This window comes from Exophiala mesophila (genome assembly GCF_000836275.1).
Source record: "Exophiala mesophila strain CBS 40295 unplaced genomic scaffold supercont1.1, whole genome shotgun sequence".
Classification (NCBI taxonomy): domain Eukaryota; kingdom Fungi; phylum Ascomycota; class Eurotiomycetes; order Chaetothyriales; family Herpotrichiellaceae; genus Exophiala; species Exophiala mesophila.
In genome coordinates, this window is record NW_015622504.1 from 1,251,358 (window position 1) to 1,264,998 (window position 13,641).

Below are 13,641 nucleotides of genomic sequence, written 5' to 3' on the forward strand. Positions count from 1 at the left end.
GAGATCAGAGAGGGATCCCACGAATGGACAAACGCCAGCTAGTGCGAGTAGGTTGCCCAAGACCTGTATGAAAGGTAAGAGGAGGACTGTCGATGGAGAGAACTTTGAAAACTCACAAACCAAACCCATCGATCGACTCCACCGATGTCGCCATAGATGTATGGGGGGATGGCACCTATGAAACACTATTAGAAAGGCGGTGGGATATGGTGGATTGCTTTCTCACCAAAGAGATAGACTGGAATTTGACTGCCAGTCCACAGTAAGGCCATGGCAAGCAAAGACATGAAACGCTTGAATGTCATCTATTTTACAGATCAGGACCCAGGAATCTTGAGATCTATGCCGTGACACATACTTTTGGTTCATGTTCGTGATCAAGGTCGTCTCCGTCGATACGGAGACCGACGTTCTTCTCGACTTTGCCGATATGGACCTCATTCTCGTGGTGGAGAGCATCTGCCTTTTCGACGGATTCAGACGAGTCCTGGTACGTGGGCTGTGGTTCTTTGGAAGCCATGAGTGGCAATATGAAAAGGAAGGAGAAACAAGGTACGATTTCAGGATGAGGGATCACAGAGAGAAGTAGAATGGCAGATCAGGCGGACATAAGACAGGAGAAAGAGGAATAAATACATTGTCTGCGGACACGCGGCTTCAGAGAATGCCGATAGTTTCTGATCATCTCACCGGAGTCAACCCTACTGACTTCGGCAGATATCTCGCGTGGCACAACGATCGAGTAGTAGGACCCAGATAGTGTACGAGCACACATTGCGGGGAGAGTGGCAAGGTAACTGGGGACTCCAGTGTCGAACAGACCGCTACGGGGTTCTGGGTCCACCTGAAAGGAGGATCGCACGATACTCGTGGATATCAAAAGCACGCATCATGTGGGAACATAACCAAGCCTAGTGATGGATAGTCTCAGATTGCTTGGTCCAGTTGTTTAGCGAGCTGACGAGTAGCTTGGATAGTCTTGTGGAATCCTTGTCCTGAAGGAGGCATGGCAGATCGATATCCACATAGCAAGAGGGCCAATGCTCCACACTCAGACAAATTGTTTGGAAGAGACTGGATGTTAGATAGCGCGGAAGTGGTCCGAGACTTGTGAAAAGGCGAACATGTCCGACCTGGCACCGTCGACGACGGACAAGTTAGTCATATCAATGCCCAGGACGCTAGTCCTGTTGTGGTTGGGCCCCGCCGGAGACAGCCTGGTTCGCTCCTTCCTTTCCCACATATCCCCAGATTGTTCGTTCTTTCCTCATCTCTCACCTGGTCACGGGATTAACCCCTAAATAGATCACAGCCTCAATCTTCTTATACATGGTTTTGTTAAGGTAAAGAGAAGGGAAACTTAATTGCCAACATTATGACTTGTGCACTGTCTAACCCCCTTGTCTAGACCAGGCTCTCGGTAAATGAGTGGTCCGAGATTTATGTGACCCCTCAACCTTTCTGCTACCGAGGTAAGAGTACCAATCGATAACGAGAACAAACGGTACCACACCCCCCCTTTGAGGCTGGTGCCGTTTGAATGGTTGCTTCCTCCAATTTGCAAGCCCACCGAACCTATCACATCTCACCGTATCCTCATGGGATGGTGTCAAGAAATCCTCATTTGGCGGCATGGCGCCAATCCTTCCCCGCACTGTCCATGTCAATCGCCGAGGTTGTTGGATACTCGAAATGGAAAGATTGATATTCACCACACGATGTCCAAACCGTACCTAGGTATGTTGTGCTCATTGTCATGTCTGCACAGGAGCCACGGAAAAGAAAGCGTGCCGCAGTAGCTTGCACCACCTGCCACAATCGCCGTGTACGCTGTAATGTAGCAGACAAAGGTGTACCGTGCACAAATTGTGCTCAAGATGGCACGAAATGTACCATCTATGGCCGACCGCCAGCTCCGTAGGTCTTCCAAAACAGCCTCAGCAATGATAGTTTGCTCCTTGCCTCTGACCACAGGGAATTCGGCAGGAACCCTCACCAGCCTCTCCGACCCCGAGAGTCGGTCAGCAATCCTGTGGTGTCGCCATATACACCAACCCCATCAACACATTCAACACTGAACGCCGAGTTATATCAAGCTCCAAACACTACTACATCGCAAGATCTTGGTGACGCTTCAAGTCCCATCAGCGAAGCTCCCTCTCCAGGCGCACAAATTCGTCGAAGGGCCATTGCTCGCGCAATCGCCGCGAGCCATGACACCGAGCCCGTGGCTGGACCAAAACAGCAGACGTCTCGAGACCATGGGGTAAATGTCCTAGTGCCCTACTACGCCGGTTAGTGCCATCGAATTATCAATCATCTCTCTTTACGTGCTGATTACTCTGCAGGCGAGGCGGAGGGTCTAGAGTTCTTGGCGGATATCTGTTCGCCCAATCGACCAGTCAAAGGTACAACTTATATAATCACCAAAAACGCCTTCAAACGGGAGTTCTGGAATCATAGGCCATTGGAAAGCGACCAACACAGGCTTCCACCATCGGTCTGCCAGCGATTGATCCAATGTTTCTTCAGATACATCTACCCAACTCTTCCCGTCATCAATGCGGGCGAGTTTCTTTCCGACTATTTTAGTAGTCAGAAAAAGGTCGACGACCTACTGCTTTGGTCCGTTTTTTTCGCCGCTGCCAGCTACCTCGATGCGGATACCATCAGGTCGCAAGGATTCAAGTCACGGAAATCCTTCAAGGAATTCTGCTACGAGCGTGCCAAGGTAGGCCTCATTCTACATGACTTACATATGCCGTGTTTCTCATTCCGTTAGACCCTATACCATTCGCATCCGCCTGATATAGACAAGACTACATTCATCTCTGCGACTATCCTGCTGGCGTTTTGGTATGTAGACTTGGAAGATACAGACGGTTGCTGGCATTGGATTGGCGTTGCCAGCAGTCTGTGCCACGGTAGTGGTTTTCACCGTGAGCCCAACTATGACCGACTTACTCGATGCCCTTTCCCTCCTGCTAAATTGGCTCTCTGGAGGCGCCTGTGGTGGTGTGTTTACCATCGAGACATATGGCTCGCATTTGCATTCGGTCGACCTGTCCGACTCCATATCGATGATAGTGACTTGCGACTACCTTGTGTTGACGATGTCTTGATTGATTTGAAAGACATCCCTAGGGAGTTGAGAGAAGAATATCTCCCGTTAGAGCTGGCTGTACTAACCGAGCTTTGGATCAACACGTTGACCTTGTCCATCAGGTTGGAAGAAGTCTTATTGACCTACTATCGACCCCGAAAACCGCTGCTTTCGCTCCAAGCACTTGAGAATACGCATCTAGAAATCCTAAAACTCCTTGATAAAGTACCAAGTGAAACAGAGCACGACTCGCCGATCTTCACCTTGTGTCACACCCATCTCAACATCTACTACAATGCAGTCATCATCGCTCTTCATCGATCCTTCATGCTCACAACGCCAGAACATCTCACCTCAAGGGAACGGACCGATCTGCAACAAATAGCAGTACAAAGGTGTAAACGGTGTGCAGCAGCAACAGCATCGGCACTTAACAATTTAATCACTCTAGAGATGATCGACCTCTCCCCATCGACCCTCATTACCGCAATGATGAGTCCCATGCAGATTCACTTCTATGAATTCACACATTCACAAGGTCTTACTCGACAGCATGCATTCCACAACCTCAACCTCCACATGATAGTTCTTACCCATCTCAAGAAGACATACTGGGCGGCCGACATGACGCATAACTTGTTCAACGAGTGCCTCAAGTCTCTCGAGAACTCCAAATCGCCAGGGCAGAAGCAGGATCGCAATGTCGAAGATGCTGCCACGTCGTCGTCGGAGTCGACATCAAGGTCTGGCCATGTGCGCGAGCCACCGAACACGGGCGAGATACCCGTGTTGGAAACGCTGGGTATAAGTTCGAATCCATTCGAAGAGCTATATTACCCTTTCAATCCGTTTGACAATGTGCACAGCATATTCGATAGCACGTAAGTGTTCCCGCGTCGCAATTTCCTACATGGTGCTAACCAGTATCTGGACAGTGCCTCTTCTTCTTGGGATATGAACTCGACGATAAATCTTGACCACCCACCTCTAATCTAGTCATTTTGCGCTGACAAGCACAATATGAAAATCTTTTGACACAATTTATGTAGAATTTTGGGATTCTCAATTCCAAACTCACAAATATGATGATCTAACCTCAAATCGTTGGAGATACCTAATTTCGATCACGTCCTCAGCGACTTTTTTCTTCCTCAAACCTGCGAATAAGATTCATGAACTTCGGCTAATTCAAGTCCGAGAGCACCAAGCATAATTTATGCTCCACTGGGAACCCCAGGATGACTTAACCGGGACTCCAGACGAGGCGGGAAACGTGGCCTTTACCGGCTTAAGTAGTTCACTATGGGTACTGTATGCACATTGCAGCCTCGTTCCACACCCACCCAATTCAATACAAATGCGATCGAAGATCTTGCGCTTGCTTGCATGCCAACAAACCAGCCAAGATATTATATAACTGTCATACCAAGAAAGAATGAGTCAAGCTGTGAATTAAATTTGTCACATGGGTCTCGGAGGGAGGCCTAGGATCTTTCATCTCGTGTTTTTTGATGGGTTCCATTTTGCGTATTCGTATCTGCTCGCGACGTCGAGCGATTGGCCAAGCACACCAAGGCCAGGCACCAGACAATTCCCTAACCTGTCATTCGTTAAGGTGTCCAAGCCTCTTGAACCACCATTGTTTTCTTCAGCTCCTGAATAATTTCAATAACCCTTGATCTCTTTGTTGTAGGACTGTGGCAACAAATCAAGGGATCATTTTCTGTCGTCGCTCTATGGTTTGAGTAATGGCAGAAGAGAAGACGGCTTCGCCTGAAGGCGAGCCCATCTCCAACGGGGCTGAAGACCAACCCTCCAAGAACGAGCAAGAAGAGGAAAAGAAAGAGGTCATTGAGAAGGCTTCGTTTGGCAACTACTGGGTTTGTTTCCCTCCAAAAGCGTCCAAATAGCTAGCACTGATTTTCCCCCCTTCAGCGTATCCTCTCGCATCGAACTGGCCCAGATGGGCTTGCCCTTCTCATCGGCCTTGGATGCGCCTTAGGCTCCGGAGTTGTAAGTATAATTCGTGTTAAAATTATGAAGTGGCCTACTAAATCGATTCAAGGCGCTCCCTTTGATGAATATCGTCTTCGGGAATCTTGTTGGCGACTTCAATGGCTACTTTCTCCCCGACAGCTCTGTTTCTGAAAGCAGATTCAAATCAGCAGTTAGCACGAATTCGTAAGCTGGTGTTGCACCCCTGTCGTCAAAGTATACTAATTAACTGGCCAGCCTGTATATTGTCTACCTTTTCATTGGCAAATTTGTCCTCACCTACATTTCAATGGTAATTAGAACATCATCGGAAATGCTCTGCCATCGCAACACCACTGACTGTTTCAGTTTTGCTTTCGAGTCACTGGGCTTCGAATTTCAGCCAACTTACGACTGTCCTATGTTCGATCATTGTTTGCGCAACGAGTTCAAAAGTTGGATGAGATTTCGACAGGCAGTGTGGCAAACACAATCACCTCCTCGGCGAATACCATTCAACTCAGCATTTCTGACAAGCTGCACTCTCTTTTCATGGCCACATCTCTGATTATCGCTGCATACTCGATTGCCTTCTCGCGATCATGGGCTTTAACTCTCGTCACTAGTTCAGCATTGCTCTTCGTCGTCGTTATTTATTCCTTCACCACTCCGATCGTCATTAAGGTGGTGCAGCAAGTGGAGAAGGCAGACGCAAAAGCCGCCACCATTGCTGGCGAGGTCTTCTCCTCTATTCGGACCACTCTGTCTCTGGGTGCTGAAAAGTCTCTTACGGACAAATACGATGATTCAGTCAGGGACTCGCACCAAAAGGGGCTGAAGATCTCAAAACAACTGGGCATGCAACTGTCGCCGATATTCTTTGCAATGTATTCAAGCTTTGCTCTTGCATTTTGGTTCGGACTGAAACTTTTCCGGGAGGGACATATCGGAGATATCAACACAGTTATCATGTGGGTTGTTGTTCTGACTTCTCTCTGGTTTTGATTGAGTCGATGCTGACCATTTGTACAGTGTCTTCTTCTCTGTTCTGATTGTAGTGGCCGTTTTGAGCGCCCTCGTCGCACCTATTATGGCAATTACAAAGGCCATCAGTGCTTCTGTTAGCTTTTTCGCCATGATTGATTCAGACCAGGTGGTAGTGACTGGCCTTGCCGAACCAGACGTTTCTGCACACGAGGACATCGAATTCGAGAACGTTTCCTTTTCCTATCCGACCCGTGCAAATGTGCCAGTTCTGAAAAGCTTCAATGCCCGATTTCTTAAAGGGAAAACTACTGCCCTGGTAGGGCCCTCGGGATCCGGCAAAAGCACCATAGTTGCTCTGCTAGAGCGTTGGTACGAGTTGCAAACATCCGAGGGCTTGAAGAGTGATGAAGCCGCAGCTGTACCGGAGGAAGGCGAATCAAAACCTTCCGAGGCAGCCGATCTTCACAGCCATGGGACCATCTCGGTTGGGGGCGTCAACATCAACGACACCAATGTCAAGTGGTGGAGATCACAGATTGGTCTTGTACAACAAGAGCCGTTCTTGTTCAATGACACCATCTTCAACAATGTCGCTTTTGGTATGCTGGGAAGCCAGTGGGAGAATGCTCAACCAAACATAAAACGTGAAAAGGTGGAAAAGGCATGCCGAGAGGCCTTTGCTGACGAGTTCATCCAACAACTACCCGAGGTGAGGCATCATCGCAGCCTTTTTGGTTCTCTGACTAACTTTCCCTGCAGGGGTACGACACCCAAGTCGGTGAAAGTGGGATCAAGCTTAGCGGTGGTCAACGACAACGGCTTGCCATCGCAAGAAGCATTGTTCGGGAGCCTGCCATCCTCATCCTCGACGAAGCCACAAGCTCGATCGATGTCCGGGGCGAGAGAATCGTGCAACAAGCCCTGGAGCGTGTTGCCCAAAATAGAACAACTGTTGTCATCGCTCATCGATTGTCCACCATTCGCAAGGCCGACAACATCATCGTCCTGCGCGATGGTCGCAAAATGGAAGAAGGCACCCACGAGCACTTGCTCACCATCCCTGATGGAGTGTATGCAGGCCTCGTGCACGCCCAACAGCTGGAACATGACTCAGCACCCAATACGGAAGAACCTGACGATGTCACTGCTCTCGGCGAACTGGGCCGGCGCGATACTGTCAATTCTATAAAAAAAGAAACCGTCGAGAACTTCGATACTTGGAAGAAGAGGGGCTTCTTCCGATCATTTGGATTGTTCTTGTACGAACAACGGACGCACTGGGTGCTGTACATTCTGATCATTGCGGCGGCAATGGGGGCTGGATGTGAGTCCAAGGATATATTTTGAGCGGACCCTGTCGAAAAAACCTTACTAACAGCATCATAGCTTCATTTTCTCTCCAAGCATACATCTTTGCAAGGTTGATCGAAGTTTTCCAGTTCACCGGTGACCGTCTGAGAGAGCGTGGTGACTTTTGGTCACTCATGTTCTTCGTCCTTGCATTAGCAATGGCGGTTTGCTACTTTAGTCTGGGATATGTGGCCAATCACCTGGCGGTGGTAAGTACTCTGCTCACGGATGGCAGTCCTGACCTGTATGCTCTGGGACTACCGCGTTTGCTGACACTGTCTAGTTCGTTTCGACCGCTTACCGCCGCGAATACTTCCGCACTATTTTGGCCAGCCCTGTTCCTTTTTTCGACAAAGAAGGGAATGCCTCAGGAGCGCTGATGTCGAGGCTTACCTCCGATCCCAAGCAGTTAATGGAGATGCTGGGCTGGAACGGAGCGTTTCCTCTGGTATCGATTTTCAACATCACCGGCTGCATCGCGATTTCGTTTGCCTTTGGTTGGAAGCTGACGCTAGTCACTTTCTTCGCAGCGATGCCGGTGATTTTTGCAGCGGCCTTCTTTCGAATCAACTTCGACCTACAATTCGAGACATGGAATGCTGAGGTGTTTGCTCACAGCTCTCAATTTGCAACTGAAGCTATCGGTGCGTTCCGTACCGTAACGGCCTTGACAATGGAAGACTCAATCATTACCAAATATCATAGTTTGCTGCAGGAGCAGATAAGAAAAGCGACCAGGAAAACCTCTTATGCTGCCCTTATCTTTGCGCTCTCTGATAGCGTTGAACTTTGCGCCATGGCTCTTACATTTTGGTAAGTTTGATCGAGATTCTCTGGAGTTGTGTGACTGACACAGATGCTCTTAGGTATGGTGGACAGCTATTGGCATCACGGGAATACAACCCAGTACAGTTCTTCGTCATCTACATTGCGATTATCCAGGGAGCGCAGGGTGCAGGACAGTTCTTCAGCTTTGCGCCTAACATTGCCCAGGCCACCGCCGCGGCCAATCGGATCCTGAGATTGCGACATGAAGTGGCAGAGAGAGAAAGGAACAGGGTGGTTGGCCGACCTCTTGAAGTCAAATCGGTCAGAACCGGCGCCAAAGTCGAGTTCAATAGTGTTGCGTTCAAATATCCGACGAGAGAAAACCCCATCTACCGCAATTTGAACATCAATATTGAAAGTGGACAATTTGTCGCATTTGTCGGACCTTCAGGATGTGGCAAGACGACGGTGATATCGATGCTGGAGCGGTTCTACGAACCTACGTCGGGAACGATCTCCTTTGACGGACAGAACGTGCTTGAGATTGAGATGGCCTCATACCGGCAAGCGCTGTCTCTGGTGTCACAGGAACCACGACTTTTTGATGGCACGATTCGACAAAATCTGGTGCTGGGTCTCGATGAGGAAGCGATATCAGAAGAGGCTATCGCGCAGGCCTGCAAGGACGCAGAAATCTACGACTTTATCGTCTCTCTCCCAGACGGATTCAATACGGCCTTGGGGACCGGCACGCAGACGGCGCTCAGTGGAGGCCAGAAACAGCGACTCTGTCTAGCGCGTGCGTTGTTGCGCGACCCGCGTCTCCTCCTCCTGGATGAAGCGACTTCGAGTCTCGATTCTCAGTCGGAGAAACTGGTGCAAGCCGCCATTGATCGCCTGGTGGCACAGCGCCGCATGACAGTCGTGGCGGTTGCTCATCGGCTCGCCACCATCCAAAAAGCAGATGTGATATTTGTCTTTGGAGAGAGCGAGGCCGGAAGAGGTTCGCGCATCTTGGAACAAGGCACTCATCATGACTTGTTGAGGCGGAGAGGCGCGTACTGGGCCATGTGCCAGGAGCAGGCTCTTGACCGGTAGATCAGAGAGAGACCGGTGTAAGCATCAGTGACCCAAAGTTGTATCTTTAGCATCATTCATGGAGTTTGGGGACTTCTGTCCACTCTTCTAGAGACATAGACTCTATGGAAATACCTCATCGTCTCAGGCTAGAACGACAAATTGTATCAATTCGACTCGATGTATATTGTTCGACGCAGAATAATGCCGTGAACCCGCTGACTAGATCTATCGTGATGCGTGCAACCCATCCCAATCACAGCGCCTCTGTCATGAGAATGGGTATCGTATATGAAGGAATCACAGGTTGAATGAGTCAAAAACGCCCCATGAATCGTGACACACAGTCTGTCCACTTCAACTCTCACACAGACCAAGAAAGACTCTAAGGACCAACAGTCATGCAGCTGACCAGCCAAGAACCTGTTTAACACCAGGAAAGACGCCACGTTTTGTTTGGAAACAAAGAGAACCGAACGAACATACAGTCGTGGACGGAACTGCACCGCGGTAATCCGAGGTTGACATCGACAAACTCTTGAAGTTTAGTGATGATCTGACAAATAGTATTCCCAGGTATGAATAAAGACATGCCATCCTCCTTGACTACCGTTAGTATTGAGGCCGACGCGGACCCCGAGAAAATGGAGTGAAAACCGGAGTATAGGCAAGGCTGCGGGGGAGGCGAGGCGGATCTGTTTTGGTGACGGCAAAACCCCCTCGCCCTTCCCCCAACCCCGAGTTTGCCGGAGAACGGGCGCCGCGACACGTGACCGGTATACCGCGAATAGAGAAACGGAACAGCCGACTTTGATGAGACCCGAGGTCAATGTGATTCAGTTCTCACTCCACAGTGCCACCCCGGCTTCACTTCGACGAAACCCAGAGGACAGACTTGCCCCAGCATTCGTTTCTCGTTTTGATGCGGAGATAGAAGGCTGATTTGATAGAGCTTTTTGGGGTGTGCTCCACAAGTCTCTCTCTACTCTCGAAGGGAACAGAGATGCCGGTAAGAGTGCTTCTTTCGAGGTGTTTGTTTCTTCTTGACGTGTTGGGAATGATTTAATCGTGTCGGTTGGCGTAAGCTTCATTGGGTCTTCAGCGAAAATAGGTCGGTGGCGGTGTACGGGTTGGGGTTACCATTCGTCTTTCCACACCTGGTGTCGTGGTTGCTCCATCTAGCATTAAAGCGTCTAGTTCTTCTTGAATTGACTCGTCTGAGACAGTCTCGATCATATTCACCACCACTCCATCCTTGTTTATGTCACATGTCCTTGTCAATGCTGAAATTGTAATGGGCACTGAGCTCCGCACGGTGTATCTGGGGGCGCCTTGGATGCCATTGAAAGAAAGGGATAGATCGAGTGAGTATGTCCTTGAATAGTGTTCCCATCGGGTTGAAGGCTGGGTGATGGAGTCTGGGACGTCTATGTCGAGCTGCGCAGCGGCCGCGTATGAGTTGGTATTGGTGTTGGCGGAGGGGGATCGTGATTCGTAACGTGGAAGTGGTCGAAACAGAATGTCAGCCTTATGCGTCGAGGCTGTCGTTGTCTTATATATAATCTCGCCTGCCGTCGGTCGCACTCCACCCAGTGGCCGTCTTGTCGCCGTTGAGAATCGATTGTGGATCTCCCATTTGGCTTCGACGCCACATTTCAACGATTGTCGTGCATCGAGTGATGGAGCCAAGTCTCCCTCCATTGTCACCGCCAACGGAATCGTGATTCGACATTGCCCAGCGTCTGGCCCACGCTCCAGGACTATGTCTGCCTCATCGATCGACACGTTGAGTGCAGGGGCTTTTTGCAATTTGTATCTGCTGAAAAGACCGTGTTTTGCTCGCATTGTCAAGGGGGATCCGTTCGTTAGACTTGCGCAGAGCCGTCGGTGCTGGTATCTCAGCTGGACTGTCTCGTGAAGATGGCCCACTTCTCGGCCTGCCTGACGAAACTGGGCTTCGATCCAATACGAAACCTCAACATTGCCTTTGATTAACTGGCGATCATTCAACGCTGTATGATTTGTCACATTCGTGTTCCCAGAGACAGTGGTCGTCAAAGGAATTACACGACGTTGACCACTTGCGCTGGTTATTGTCGTCGGCACATGAAAGAAGAATTCGAGATGGCGTGCTTTGGGCGCATCAGTCTGATCATGGTTGCTGTTGGTGCGGAAATCATTAATGGTCTTGATGTCGGTCAACGTGATGACATCCTCCAACATGCTCTTCTTTCCAATGCATGAGGCAATGACTCCTGTTAGTCGGCGTCAGTTTAATTCAATGAAGGTCAAAGAACACGAAAGAGATGGGTTCGCTACCACTTACCTCTGAAACTCAACCGCACGGTGTCAAATGCTTGAATTTTGACCGAATCGTCCAATACACTCAGCCGGCCCTTGATCAAGATGGACCTCTCGGATTCAGTGGTGGGATGGTAGCCAGAATGTGGCTTCCCACTACCGTCTAGCAGCGATGCAACTTGCACCCGAGCGTATATCATCCTTAGCCGTTGACACTGACAATTTGATTGAACATTTAGATGATAATCATAGTCTGGTAAGAGAGAGTACAATCCAAGGCTTGAAAACAGTGGGGAAAATGCCCAGGCATATGACTTCTCGTTTGTTGAACGCGGGTTTTCAATCGCCTTGAATGATAACCATATCTTAACTCGTCTGAATCAGAAGGCGACGAATCAGAGTCCCGGTGAGCGCGCCTATCGAGGCTGTGGGTGGGGTGTAGCCACCGCGGCACAGGGGGTGAAGGATCTGGATTTGTCCATCCCAGTGTTGGTGTGAGCGAGTCGTTTGACTTTATCAACAGTTGTGAGATCTAACAGCTGACAGATTGAGCCCGGAGTGACCCGAGATGGGAGAGGAAACGGACCCTGAATGGGCAGACTCCTTGCCCGAGGTTATTGAAGCCGGAGGATTTTGCTTCTGTCGTCTTGGGGGTGACAGGTTCTCGTGTCCGGCTGGCAAACAGGCATAGACAAAGGAGTCATGCATTCTCGACCCCCAACCTCGATTGTGATTATTGCAGCAGACCTTAGCATATATGCAATCGACACGCCAGAGGTTGTCGTTTATCTATCAACTTGTGATGAAATACCTAATTGATGGTGTCAGCTGGTGCAGCAGGCCGAGGGGCCACGTTAGCTACTGACCATTATTAAATTCTAATGAACCTTACCGTGCCGAAGATTCACCCCTGGACTTGGGGAATCCGGCCAAGGCTAGGCGTGGGTGCGCCTTACTTAGTCACCCGTATACAGGGTTCTGGTGTTCACCGACTTCTAGCGGTCTACTCATTAGCATATGCGCAAGGTCCTTGACGTCAAGAGGTTCAGCCGGGCTTCTAAGTGAAGATCATTGGCACGAGGTTTTCTCGGTGGTACCTGTTCAGATCGACTATAGTGAGTGCGGAGGCTGTGATCCGCTTTTACGGAGTACATTACTCCAAGGTGTGGTCCCCCAGACCACCACCATCCATAAGGAAGAAAATGGTTTGGTTCTCCATTGATGGTGGAGTCGGATTACTCCGTGCGTCTTTGGTCATTTGGCATTGGCGAGACTGAATTATCCCAAGCCAAGGGCTGCTATGGTCTTGCCACGAGCTAACCTTGTGCCCCTCGGCCCCATTCACGCACCCCTCTAGGCTTTCAAGTACGGGCGACAGATTCTCTAGCGTAGATTGGGGAGGCGAGTTGACAGGCCCCGTGGCCCCTTAGGCTACAGAGCTTCTTGGACCCCGTGAGGCCCAGATCTGCAAGTGGAAAACATTTCCATTTGAGAGCCCTCAAAAATGGAATGCAACAAGAAAGAAACCAGGCGCTTGAACCATGAACCACGTGCCATCCACCACAGTGCCGATAGAAAGCAGTCTAGGTAGCAGTTGTACAACCTTATCAATAATGAAGGTCTCTGCACCTCCAAGGGATAATCTTTGTTGAGACGATGAACCTATTCGCTGATTCTTGCTCGTGTAGGAGAATTCTATGTTGAAGGGGATTTTGGTGCCTGGACATCTCAACAAGTGCTGCCCAACCTCAACTTAAACATTTTGGCGTGATCTCTACACAAAGGAGAGTGACTGATTACGCGATGGTCTTTTTTAAATGATGATGGCCTGCCTGAGATTGCCTTGGTTGCTCTGCTCGTATTGCGTATTTCCAAGTATCTTTACGGAAAACTCACAGAACCACGTCGGACAGTCCTGAAGTCACAAATACATAATGTTTTCCTACTCTAGACTGGACTTACCAGTATGACTAACTAGTAGAAACTTGGTCAGTAACGAACGCGCCATTATGTAAGACCCTAGCGCCCAAGATGTGAGCCTCTCGGACGCATTTCTTGGACACAGGCGGAGTTCTGCCTCT

At 49.6% G+C, this 13,641-nt stretch overlaps 1 protein-coding gene across 1 annotated transcript; it reads right to left on the minus strand.

Annotated features, from left to right (window-relative positions):
• Window positions 1–10,252: 10,252 nt before the first annotated feature.
• PV10_00407 (uncharacterized protein) lies at window positions 10,253–11,760 on the minus strand (the record flags this gene model as incomplete). The annotated part of the gene is made up of 2 exons (XM_016364483.1): window positions 10,253–11,514; window positions 11,586–11,760. 2 exons carry the CDS (start codon window positions 11,758–11,760, stop codon window positions 10,358–10,360), a joined length of 1,332 nt encoding a protein of 443 aa, XP_016228132.1. The 3' UTR covers window positions 10,253–10,357.
• Between the last annotated feature and the right edge of the window lie 1,881 nt (window positions 11,761–13,641).